Source organism: Ptychodera flava, chromosome 17, assembly GCF_041260155.1.
Source record: "Ptychodera flava strain L36383 chromosome 17, AS_Pfla_20210202, whole genome shotgun sequence".
Taxonomy (NCBI): domain Eukaryota; kingdom Metazoa; phylum Hemichordata; class Enteropneusta; family Ptychoderidae; genus Ptychodera; species Ptychodera flava.
In genome coordinates this window covers 34,910,106-34,924,167 of record NC_091944.1, presented here as the reverse complement: position 1 = coordinate 34,924,167, position 14,062 = coordinate 34,910,106, and the positions used below count along the sequence as shown (strand labels likewise).

General features: G+C 37.9%; 1 protein-coding gene across 1 annotated transcript in view; it reads right to left on the bottom strand.

Moving 5' to 3' along the window:
• Positions 1 to 14,062, bottom strand: part of LOC139116149 (E3 ubiquitin-protein ligase UBR5-like) — a 55,160-nt gene that overhangs the window by 15,124 nt on the left and 25,974 nt on the right. Inside the window, 14 exon segments of the mRNA XM_070678694.1 lie at positions 467 to 641; positions 3,695 to 3,855; positions 4,669 to 4,777; positions 5,379 to 5,502; positions 6,142 to 6,251; positions 7,169 to 7,315; positions 7,964 to 8,055; positions 8,520 to 8,796; positions 9,274 to 9,475; positions 9,974 to 10,140; positions 11,276 to 11,474; positions 11,892 to 12,008; positions 12,730 to 12,811; positions 13,116 to 13,307. Coding sequence (XP_070534795.1) covers positions 467 to 641; positions 3,695 to 3,855; positions 4,669 to 4,777; positions 5,379 to 5,502; positions 6,142 to 6,251; positions 7,169 to 7,315; positions 7,964 to 8,055; positions 8,520 to 8,796; positions 9,274 to 9,475; positions 9,974 to 10,140; positions 11,276 to 11,474; positions 11,892 to 12,008; positions 12,730 to 12,811; positions 13,116 to 13,307 — 2,154 coding nt within the window.

Here is a 14,062-nt window from a genome sequence, read left to right as displayed (position 1 = left end):
AATGCTGTCCTTAACTACATCATCTATTCATCCATCAAGAAACTTTTAACATCTACAACCTACAAAACCATCACCTATGGTGGCAGACATTTTCATACGGTGCACCTTAACTATGGAACGCACTACCAATCAAGATCAGAGAATCACCAAACTTGGAAAATTTCAAAAGAATATTGGAAACGCACATGTTCTCCTGAGCATACAGTGTGGTTTAGCCATTCAACATCTTAGAGCAAAACACTGTTTTTGGATTTTGGCACTATGTAAACTTTGCTGAATGATTGATTGATTGATTTTATAAATGTTTTGAAAATCTGCAAATAACATAAAATTGTGATAACAAGCAGAGGATACTTGGAAAATTCTCTGAGTGACAACATTATTACACACTTACATTATATACAACCAAGTACTTGGTAAAGTGCATAGTGGTGTGCAACGATACTATGAAGTGTAACCTACTGACCTGAATTGCATCTACATGTGAATTGACCAATGAAAATGGAGCTGTAGGTCTGGCCACGCCCACTCTGACTGGAGCAACCAATGAGTCTGCTATTTCACATAACTCTTCAATGGCAAGGTTGATCAGTGCTTGGAAAACTCTCTTACATCTCACAATGGGCTGAGATATGCTGGTTCTGAAATCAGAAAAGTCACATGCATGGAAACATTATACAGCTGTTGATTGAATCCCTCAATCTCACATATATCATGAATATAGCTGTAACAAGGCAGTATTGCTTAAGGCAATGAGTACTTGGGCCGTGATAGAGTAATTTTGAGGACAATATATACAACTATTCAAATATGGTCTTGAATTTCCTCCTGTCAATTAGGCATTTGATTAACTGGTTATTAAACGAAGCAATGACATGACAACGGCAAAATATGTCTAGCAACTTTTGTGGAGTTTGAGGCAGGGGTTCTTTATTTATAGTGGAAATTGCTTAAACTCCTTAAATATTCAAATTACAGCAAATTTCTTTTGTTCTCGATGGTAGATGTCTAATATTTAGATGGGCATATTTAGATTTTTACCCTATAGTTATCCCTATATACCAAAAGTCGGACATCCAGCTCAGAATTAGATATGCGCATAATTGATGAGGTACAATATGTGGTGTCATAAGGTGTCCCATCATACCATATATGAAGGGTGTAGCACTTGTGGTTACTGAGTTGTGGACAAATATATATATATTTGAGGTCAAAGGTCATTGAGGTCACGTGACATTTTGTCAAATAATTGTATTGCTAAGTTATTCCTATATACCAAAAATCAGACCTCTAGCTCTATTGGCTCGCTCAAAATTAGATATGCGCATAATTAATGAGGTACAATATGTGGTGTCATAAGGTGTCTTATCATACCAAATATGAAGAATGTAGCACTTGTGGTTACTGAGTTGGGGACAAATATATATATTTGAGGTCAAAGGTCATTGAGGTCACGTCACATTTTGTCATAATTGTATTGCTAAGTTTTCCTATATACCAAAAATCAGACCTCTAGCTCCATTTTGTCGATCAAATTTCAGTAAATTTACCTTACCTAGATGAAATTTTGTCTATAGGCTGAAATTTCGCCGAAGTTTGCAAAATTGCATCGATTTTTCAGGTTCATATCCGACATTTTTGAGTTTTGAGTGCAGACAGAAATAAGTTTTGAGGCAACATGGCTGCGACCCCATGTTGACCCCTACCTGCGTACGATGCTATGTGCTACAGCTAACACACAGCATCGCACGCAGGGCTAGCGATAGCCCTGCGTACGATGCTGTGTGTTCCGCTACAGCTAATAGCCCCGCCTCACCACAGCCCTGCAAAGACCCGTACGTAGAGTGGTGACTTCAAATCCATTTTTGGACTTGACGTAAAAAGCCAAATTACTGCCGAAATTCAGCGTTCTTGGGCCCAAGTCGTATCCCTGCCTACCTCAGCTACTCGATCGCTTCCAAAAATGCCAGTCTTTTATCTTTTTTCGTAAATAACCGTCGATGTCGGCAACTCTCTCGCTAGCCCTGCGTACGTACGCAGTGTACGCTGTGCATTCCCTGTGTGCGTTCCTAACACACAGCGTACACTGCGTACGTATGCAGGGCCAGCGAGAGAGTTGCCGACATCGACGGTTATTTACGAAAAAAGAATAAAAGACTGGAACGTAGAGTTCAGCTCGCTTAGAGTATCATAACATTCTTCGGCCTTCGTTTAGATCGACCCTAATCTCTCCCATTTAGGAAATACACAAGCTACCTTGACAAAACTTCGTGCACCATCGATCCAGGACCAAACGCACTACAAATCTGTCACGGTCTTGACGTCATCATTTCCTTACATGGTAATCGGCATGCCGTATTTTTTAGCAAAGGAGACACAGAATACGTCGGAGTATTCAGTTTCAAAACGTATTACATTGTGTGATGTTGTCAAAAAAGGTAATGTTACTGCAGGAGTATAAATTACAAAACACAAAAGTTCAAATCAGTTTATTTTGGACTGGCTTTACCCAACATTTCATATTGTTTCTTATGCCAGATTTGACCACGTGCTTACTGGCGACCCCTTTACATGCAAATTTTGTGTCAAATGGTGTGCTCTCCTGGAAAAACAAACGTACGATTTCTATATGAAGGAGGCGAATTTGCCCTCAAAACTCGAAACCACCCCTTTATGGGGTGTACCTAGCTATTTTGAACGAGCTTCTCGAATCTGCAGCTCTATTTCGAAATGACGGTCTGGTTTTCTCAGCTCAAGGATAAGTGTTCTCCATCGCTGTGGGCATTACTATTCTCAACTGGGGGTACAGTTTCCAGTCGTAATGTTTTTCATTGTATCCGGGATATAAAACCTTTCGTTTTCACAATTTTAGTTTGATTAAAACTAGTCCACATCTTGTCAGTGATTAAACATGTTTCAAGTTTAAATGTTAAATTCTGGTCTCGAGCCCTCTTGTTCGACCAAACTGAAATTACCCCTCCCACTTTGGCTCGTCCAGTGGGTGTAGCAAGGGTCGTGCCATCGCATAGGAAACGGAGGGTGCATTAATTGTTGCATTTCGATGCACATTTTGATTATATTCAGAAGATTTTGTGGCAAAAACTCAGATAGAGAAGCATTAATATTCACATCTCACTTATTCAAGACTGGCTGAGAGCAGCACTTCCATTCAGTTAACATCATTACGCCATTTATTATGCCAAGAAAGATGAAGCCAAGACATTTTGCCCTCCCTGGTCTCAGCCAGAAATGGTTATACCTTACAGAGTTTTTTCCCACGGAATGAAAACAAATGTACTTGGGCTGAGGCCCAAGTACAACAAACCCACGGGAAATTATAGAACGGAAACTATTGAGGTAAACAGCTCCGGACAAAATCATATTGTATGATATTTGAAAGGGAGGAGCAACAGGCTTTGTTTTTAAACACAACTTCTTCAATCAACGTTATACTTTCCAAAGTAAATACTTCATGATGATTCAAAATTTGGCAGTAGTAGGATCAAATATGGAGAAATAGAACCATTCAGTTGAAATACACTTTACACATACTCTACAATTCTTTTTGTGGATAATATTGAAATCTATAAAATATGAAATATTCTTACTAAGAACGGTAAGTTGCCCAAACTGAAACAAATGAGATACATACTTTTTTAAAAGATACGTTGTGGGTATAGTCTGGCTGACTTACGGTTTCTTTCTCCCTGGTGCCATCTCTATACTGAGTACAACAAAGACTCTGGCTACGGAACGTACAAATCTCCTGACAACATCAGATGCCTCTGCTTTCCTGCCTGGAATACTGTTGTTTTGAAGTTCTCGTATCAGAGTTGATAACAATGCATCCAGCATCTTGAAATGACAAAGCAAGACAGACTAGTTTATTGATTTACCTAAGCTAGATTCCTTGAAAAATTATGCGAGAAAAGTAATTTTGATATCCACATACTTAAACTGATTAAACATATTATAATTGAGAAAGATTTTGTAGTAGGTTCTTGGAGTTACAGACTTAAACATGCACGAGTCCATTTTTTTCTGCTGGTTGTTGTCTCTGGTGAAACGCTTAGATTCACGCCAAAATTCTCCATCCTTTAACATTTGAATGTCAGTTGAATCAAATCATGTAATTACAGCAAATATCGACAAAAGCACCAATGAAACACAATGCTTATGTTGGAATCATGGTCAGCTGACAACAAGGTGTGCATTCCTGTATGTGAAAACTGGTACACAAACAGGATGCAGGAAAACAGCAAAGACGTTGGCAAAATGGAGGACAACTACGAAGGTACGCTGGGCAGGTGCAATCAACTTGTGGACAAGTTAACTTGTCAGGGTTACAATTTTGTAAACAGCTTGAGTGCACGTGCCCAGTAAGTCAACTTCGCCTTGCTTCATTCTACCACTGGCTGCATTAGTTTTCCTGATACCGGTACATTTGCATGCTATGCATTATGCAAGTTGATTGTGGGCAGATTGTTAGAGTATTATACATGGTAGATATTTTATATACTTTGATGTTTGACAGGGTCTATATCAACAGTGCCAACAGACACCCTTTAAGTTCATATCCAAAGGTTGTGTTGACTAATCTTAACTGACACCCGTTGTAATTGACAAATCTACACAGATCAAAGAAAGCAGAGAGCAACTTATTCCTACCTCCACATTACATTTGACAATGAGACAGTGTGTAAAGCAGTCTAATCTTGAAGTACCACTCTGCTGTGACAAATACGTCATGTCTTCTGGCATTGAACTATAGGGATGTCTGAAGGGCAGAAACAATCACAGAATAATACAATAATAGTGACTCTCAACTCTTCAAAATAATTGTTACAGTTATGATAGTCTGTGATTATTGCCAAGCCTATCTACTAAAGATACTGTAGCCTGTGATGATTGTCATACCTATATATGCACCTTCTCCTGTAGAATGAAATGTACGATCAAAACAAAGTTCATCACATGACTACTTTTGAATATGAATAATACACACCAATCATGTAAACATGAAATGAATGTAATAATGTGTAAACTTTCTGAAAACTTAAGTACAACCACATCTCATATGGTTCTTGGACAGTTACCCTTGGTCATTTTACCAAATCGAAATGTATTCTAATCAAACTACCACCTAATGATCCAAGACCCTATCCCTAACTGGTGGGCAGAAAATGTCCAGGGGATAAATGGTCCTGATACCTCATATATACTTCAAAAGTAGCTACCTGCCTATATTACGTTGCTAAACTGATGAGAAACATACAATTTCCCAATACAGGCAAAATTTCTATCTCACAGAGTCAGAGAAGAGTACCGAAAGTTAAAGGATTAAGTTGGTAGTTTCATTTGAATATCATTGTTCTTACCTCTGATTGTCTTTATATCCACTATTGATCATTGCTTTGACAGCTTGCCAGTCTTGTAATACTCTCTCTAATGCTTTCCTGGTAAATCTAGGTGGCTCTAAGTTATGCTCTGGCATATCTTGATCTGAAATATTGTATATGATATGGTGTCATTCACACTCTGATATGGTCATATTGGTGAAAAATGTTAGTGAAAATCATGTGGGGGAGGGGAGGGGGCATTGTCACACTGGCTTTAGATATATTTATGCGTAAATATATGTAGACATGTACATATACACAAAAAGACAGACACACATAGAGATGACAGACACCCTCTGACCTAAATGGACACCTCTGTACAGCTTTTTGAAGCTGAGTATATCACAAGTTCAACAGAATTTACCTGACTACTAAGGACAATTCATAAAGAAACTGATGGCCTCTCCACTTGAACATCTTTCTACAGGGATACTTTGCTCTTATAGAAACTTACACCCCTTTTATTGAAGGCATCTCTTTTCAAGAATGCCCCTCCTTTTAGAAACTTATGCCCTCTTTGTTAAGACCTCTCTCAAATAAGGTCAGTCATTTTGTAAGAAGATCTCTATATAGGTAACTTTTCGATCTAAAGGATGTCTTTACTACAATTGTTTCACTCTTTACAGATAGCAAATCAGAGCCATCTCTGGGATACGCATATCACACACAGATTTACAATTGACAAGTTAAATAAGAGGTTTTCTGACATATACATGTATCAGAGAAAGTTGATGTGACAAACCTGAGTCAGTTACTTTCCTAACACTTCTGTTCCTGGTAGGATGGTATTGTCTCTGCTCATTCATCTGTCTTGCCACTGTCTGCACTAGAAACAGTAGAATGTTTTCACCTCTGTAGAGAAATCACACATCACGATAAGCCTTGCATACTCATTATGCCTGTGTACAGGCCCAACTCTACCATTGGAAACGACAGGGCTGTATCAACATTTGGTAATAACAGGGAGAGAAACTTATCCAAACAAGTTTGATGCTGATCATGTCCCAGCATTGCAGCAAATAAACAGCATGAACACATACAGCTATATATATATTGATATGGAGATGAACACATTTCTGTTTTCTTAATTTTGCTGTTGATTTCACTTTTGTATATTTTGGAATATCTGCATATCAACAAATAATACACTATTAAGAAATATGTCATACACTATAGCACTAATTTAGAAATTTCTTAAAAATTTTCTGGATCCAGCCCTATATCCCTACATGAAACATGTAAATTTTATTGCATCAAAAAAAAAGAGAGTTTCTCTGGTTTGAAGGTGCTTTAGATTGGTTGGTGGGCATACCAAATAGCTGGACATTGAGGTTTAGAAAATGTGTGATGTGTTTGTGGGATGCAGCTCAACTTTACAACAATGTTCATCTGAATCCTTCATTTATTATTGTTTCAACATCACATTCAGAAACACTGTCTGGGGTGAGCTAACTCTGTGGTATGAAGTCCAGTATCAACAAATTTTGCTGCTCTGAGCAGTGTATTTGCCATTTCAGCAGTCAGATGGACTGCTGATCACTAATACACTTGTATGGTAAAGAATGTATGCAGAAATAGTAAACTAGACTTTAGGATTGTTGGAACTATGTAAATTGGTCTGGCAATCACCGAACACCACATAGGTATTCTTCTCAGAATGTCATTAACACTATAACAGTGCCATTGACTCATTACACTGCTACACAAACTGTAAAGACTGGTTCTAAGCAATGAGCTACCAAATTGTGTATAACATGCATTCTACTCACCTGCTATTTGGTAAAGTAACTAGACCAGTTTCTGATATGAGTTTATTGAGTAATTCAAGTCGTGTTTTGTGGTTGCCAGCAATCAGTGCTTTACAATCACATTTCTCCCAGCAATCACAGTAGGCTGTCGGAGATGTTTTCTTTAATCTTCAAGACAAAGAAAATATTAGAGTCATAAATTTAGAAAGGAAATGGGTGGACGAATCTATTAGTCACACCTATAATGCTATGGTATATTAAACCCTGATTGAAATTGACAAATATCAAAACTTGCAAGATGGTGCATCAACAACACTGTTCTTGAATGGTACCTTTTATCAGCAACTTCTGCAATCTTCAGAGCTGACTGATGAGATCAACACATGACAAGCAATAAAAGGCTGCTACTTGTTTCAAATAAAATCACTTTTTCATAATGAAACAAGCCATTAGTGTTTAACCCTTTGAACCTGGCTCGGACAAAATTGTCCACATGATGTCATAGGTCATCAGGGGATCAGGGTTCAAAGGGTTAAGGGACAGATTCTTGGAGCTAAACTGGTGATACTTGTATTTTAAAGAGATGTATTACTTTTCTAAAGCACGACTAGGTCTTCATTTGTAATTTGTGATGCTGGTATGTACAAATGTGTGAAACAGCATGTACACTAAGTAACAGGTTGGAAGATTCAGATGGCAACTTTTGCCATGTATATTTCCTAGCAAAGAATCTCATAAACTCATTACTGGTAAATGCAGTGAGATCAACATCAAATAGCTTGATGAAATTTTACTTTGGAATTACAAATGACCTACCTGCAGTCATGACCTTTGTGACAGACTCTAGCACACTCTGTACAGCAACACAGACTGCCAAGTAAACCACAGGTACGGCACTCAAAGATATCCTGGCAAACAAATAACAGTGATAGCAATGTTACCATTGCAGCAGCCTGATAAAACAGCCAGGTTGGTTGTCTTGAGTCAACCATAGTACATCCAATCCATGAACAAGGAGATTGACACGAGCTTTTCAACTGTTCTGCCGATGTTACAATCTTACAGATTTTCATGGACAAAGGTGAGAGAATGTTATCAACCCGTGGTTCCAACAGCTGCTAGTATACTACTTCAAAGATCGAAATTATGAATTTCCTGATACTGCCCTCTCTTTTGCATAATTCAAACCAGAGCTAAAAAGAATGTTGTTAAAATTGAGCAGTTCTTGAACTTTTTTAAATAGCTAACACTGTTGACTGTAAGTGCTTGGAAACCCTTTCACCAACATGGTTTGGTCCAAACCCATTGTTATCCATGTGAGCATGGAAATGTTCACAGGAAATTGGGGTGAACAGGTCAGAATATAGCATACCTGGTTGATATGTTCAGTTCCAGTCCATGTAAAACTACACGTATCATTACAACACAATACATGTAATGGTGAATTGTTCAGATTACTTCCTGGTGGATAAACCATTCTCATTTTGATTTCTTTCTCTACATTGTCTCTGTCCTCTTTCTTGTCACTTTTCACTTTCTCTCTAGCCTGGGTCTTGGCAACTTGCTGTATGGCATCCAGTATTGTCACAGCAGCAGCGTAGGCTCTGCCATTGACTGCCGCCATGAATGGGGTGTTACCTTCTGTGTCCCTGGTAATACACAAAACACAGAATCTTGTAAGTCAAGCACATGATCTGGATGAAAGTGTGTGTTAACTTTACCTCATATAGTATACCATTCACTAAGTTTGTAAAGTTGAACCATAACACCTGCAGATTAATTGCACAACCACAGTACAAGGTTGAGCTCTCATCAAAATTTGAACAAGAAAATAAAAGCTCTTTCTGGTATTTATATACATACCAAATATGAGCTAAAAAGGAAGCTTCCTAGCGTCAATCTTGGGTCATTACAATAACTTGCAAAACTAACATTTTTGCAAGGAAGAAATGACATTTTGCAAGTGAGAAATGACTTAAAGATTATGATTCAACAAAAATCAAAAGAGTAATTTTTCATTTTATTAATTTCAATTTAATAACTGTGAACACCTATTATGAAAACCTGACCTTGATCACACAGTTGAGTCAAAATATGCAGACAATACAAAAATAAAACAAACTCACTTTGCTGAGAGTAGATCACCAAGGTATGGTTGTAGCAGTGGTATTTCACAGAGTAACTTCAGTATGAGATGAGCATTGCCTTTCCTGTCTTCCACAGTCAGATTAATAGGTTGTCCACTGACAACAGACCCTGGTGATGAGAAGGCACTAGCAGAACCAGCTGTGGCTGCTGTCGTCAGACTCACGTTGTCCTCTTCATGATCTGATCACCAAACAACACAACATCACATGAATGGAGGGTGTAAACAACACGCCAAATACACTTGCACAGTTTTCATATATACATGTACTTTGTCAAAACTGTACCAGCCTGTATCTTCTCAGCATATCTTATCTTCAAATCAACACAATATCACATGTATGAGGGCTGTAAACAACATCCTACACACTGCAGAATTTTCACATGCACATTGTCAAAGCTGTACCATCCTGTATCGTCTTAGCAAATCACACTCCTGCACAACAATACTACTGGTATCACTATTTCAAGATTTCTTTCCATGGCCATGTCCCCAACATACAAACTGAAAATTCTATTCCCCTTATGTGTATAACTTCTAATTCTGTATTTGCAAACTTCAAGAGTTGTTTGTGTGTTTTCAATGATAAATACTGGATATAGTCAAGATCTTGACACATCAAACGTTGCAAGCATGATTTCTCAGAGCTGTTCAGAACCAATGCACATGCTGTAACTCACCGGAATAGAGTGGTGGATCAGGAGGCCAATTAAGAGTTGGTAGAGGTGGTGGTTGTGGATCCTGGCTTGCAGCATCTCTGCTTTCATCCTGTGGTAATCCACTGTTACTGCTAGCCCCTGATCTGCCAGCTGATATCGAACGACGCATCATTTCACGCAGATTAATACTGAAAGGACAGGACACAGAAAGTCAAATGATTTGTATGAAGTCCAATTATTTGTAAATTTTACTACACTGCTGTAAATAAGCTAGAAACATTCTAGAGTGAAAGAATACACCAGTAATTGAGGGGAAATTGCCACTTGGGCGTTTTAAATCTGCAGATATTACTTTTTATGAGTCGATCAAAACCATCTTTCCCCATAACATACAATATTCTTGAAAGAATGGTGATTTTGCATAACTTCTCAATGACAAATCACATACATTCATATAACACAGTAACATACCTTTATTGTCTAAATAACAATTCCAACTGGTGTAACGAATTTTCCATATCATGGAAAAATACTGCAATTATACGGTGTTGCTCAAATTTGATCAGAATTTTGGTACCCATACCAGTATGGGTACCAAGATCAACAATAAATGTTGTTTCTATCTGTTCAGTGCAGGAAAATTCTACGTTGATGTTATGACAATGATTTCTGCACAGTACAACCAGGAAAACAACAAGAAATATTTAAACCAGAAAAACAAGAATGACAAAAGAAATTAAGGTCTGAAACTTTAGGTACTGGAGAACTTTAGCAACATGCATAGCAGAAAGGCAGCTAGCCCCCCTTACTTTGACCATAGACGGTCTTCCTCCCCTCTACTGACGGTCTTCCTCCCCTCTACAGTTCATAAACAATGACAGGAAGTGACTCAAGTCAGGGGAGTAAGCCCGTTTCAAGCCTGTTTCAGAATTTCGCTGTTTCTTACCTCATTTGCACATTTTTGACACTGATGTGTTCATTTGAACAAATTCACATCTCAACCCCTACATCTACCTGTACACCAAATACTGAGACAGTAGCTTTGGCGGTATGGGAGCCTTTGTGTGTGACGGACATACATCCGCACATACCCACAAATATACAGACATACAGACGCCACTTAGACTCATCATATAAGCTCTTTTTGGTATTTATATATAAAACCAAATATGAGCTAAAAATCAATGCTTTTTTTATAAGATAGCCACTATGTGTAACTTATTCAATGCATCCAATGCATTCATGTAACATAGAGTTACCTTGTCAAACTTTCTATATGAAAATTCCAATGAATTTACGCCATCAATACTAACGATGACTTACTTTCTTGATGAAGAAGCGCCACTTCCACTGGCATTATTAGCTGCAATGGCATTAGCTATAGCATCCATGGCATTGGTGACAGCACTGATGTGACTGCTGACGTGATCCAATGCTGAACTCAGATTACTAATACTGCTACTACCAGCAGCTGCCATGGGTGCTGGGTTGTTGGTAACTGAACTACTGCCACTACTCTCACCTAATACAACAGGCAAGATAGTGATATGAGAAAGATAAGATTGGGAGGTGGTTTGTTAGAATCAGGTTTAATTATTTTTCAAAATTGCATACGATAGCAACCAAGACATTTTCTATGGGATAAGCATCTAGAATAATGATACAGATACATGTAAACATTTGACTGGTATTGGTCTAAATTAGAAGTGAACTATAATAAGTTCAATGACAAAATTGTTCCTTTCAGCATCTCAGTTCAGTACCAATTACTAGCGCTCTCCTTTATAAACTTGTCGAATCCAGAACACAACAATGCTTCCACTTGCCTGCTAAACTTTCATCCAATCTTTTGATACTATGTCTGACTCTCCTACACACACTTCTAATAAACCAAGATTTATAGGTGCATCACATGACTAATATGTAAATGAAGGCTTACCACTGTCAGCATTGGTTGTAGGATAACACATAGCTATGCAGGTATGGATGATATTCCTGTTACCGTCTGAACATTCCTTGATCAGCTGTTGTATCTTGCTTTCCTTGGAGGGTGAGTCTATAGACAAACACAGAGTAACTCTTGTCAGTTGTGTTGGGCAGCAGACAGTGAAAAGTGTATCAGGGTTCACCAGTCATGTTACTGGGATTTGCCGTGTTTATCAATGTTAAAGCAGGTGACAGCAGAAATACGACCAGGGTTCCTACGACATTTATCTATCTTCCCAAACCTTAACAAAAACAGTGTATCTCCAAGAAACAATTGACAAACAGAAACAGACAAGTTGCTGCATCACGACTTTCAAGGAAAGTTTCAGATTTCATTCTAAGTATCAGTCTTTCTTTCTCCAAGGGGGTTACAGTTCACAAATCACCAAACTGATTCCGGTGCCTGTACTCAATTTGGCTGACTGTGCAGATCTTACCACTTTGTACAAGTTCCATTGGATTTGCAATACCATCGAGTTAATACCTTTCAGTCTGAATATGCATGTTTATTTTTTGATATATCAAAATTACACTTTGTCAACTTTTTGAACTTTAATGTCTCATTTACATGAGGATCTTATGAGCACAAGTGAGATGTATAACAGTTTTTAAATTGGTAAAAAAGCATACAGCTTTCAGCTAGTGATAAATAACTGAAAGGGGTCACACAGTTATAACAGAATGAAGATGAAGACCATGAAGATTAAAACCCTTTGAGTCTACCACTGTTGATGGTTGCAGTACGCTTTCATATATGCCAAATGAAATTTCTATTTATTTCAGATACTTACTTGGCTCTTGGTCAAGATTATGTAAATATATCCTGACTGCTTCGTAGTCACATTTCAGAATTGACGGAATAAGTGTTTGTATCTGTAACAACATGGAGACACCATTAGAGCCACCATTTTGTCATTGCCAACCAGTATAACATGCAACATTCCAGAATTCCTGACAGTATCAACTGCTATTAAACACACAACATATCTGTCAAATTGATATGTGTGTGCTCTGTTCATGTAAGTTATCAGGACAAGCAAATGTACAACTATTCCATATACAGTTCATACGACACACAGCTCAATTTATGCATAGTAAATTTCAGGTTTTTTTTCAAATTTTGCTGGAAGGATTGGCTTTCCAAAGATGAGACAACGCATGATCATACTCTATTTACCTGTAACGCCATGACAATGACCGCAGCTCTGTTTTTCAGAATACTGATGGTGTTATTCATGTGGTATGTACCAATACTCATACACTGCAATGGTGGCATATCAAGCCATATTGGATCACGTATCCCACCCACTGCATCCTTTGCTAGTGGGTAGAGAGCACCATTTCCATCTTGCAGCAATGTACATGTGTCCTGCAAACAATGTATATTAGGTAAGTTAACAGAACATTGAGATATTGCTACATAATCAAGTAGGTTGGTTACTAACAGAGGTATCTAATAGACCTTTTCCCGGTTATCCCACAATGCATTGCAGTGACTTTATCAAACACCATAAGTAAGCTCAAAACAGCGAAAACATGCTGATTTGTTTTGTACAACAGATTGTTATAGAAGAATGACACAAATTTGCAATACCAAATAATGCCCCGTGTATAATCTAACCATCAGCGACGAAAATATAGGTCAGGGTGTAATCTGCCATAGAGTTCTATGAGTAACGTACCCTGCGTGTACCCTACGGCTAAAAAGTTCTATGTGTAATGTATGCTTGGTAAACCCTGGCGCGCACTGCATCATGGAACTGGTAAAAGAACTATAATACATAGGTGGATAACATCTGATATATCAACTGCACGGTGATTCATAACACTATGATCAGTTCCCAGGAAAACTTTGTCTGGGTGAAATTCTTCAAGAGTTGGTTCTCTTCGACCTTAAGGTGGTTGGAAAGGCTATTTTGGCACCAATTCTTTTCTCGGAGTTAATGTCAAATTTCAAGTGTTAGAATCAAGATATTTAGTTCAAATTTTCAGGATAACTCCCTTAGTTAATATTTTCTCCAAAGAATATAAAAATTGTATATTTGCAGCCATGATTTTGAAATATGACACCAGTAAATATTAAAATTTAATTTTTCATGTTTTTTTTTAGATATTTGAATTTAA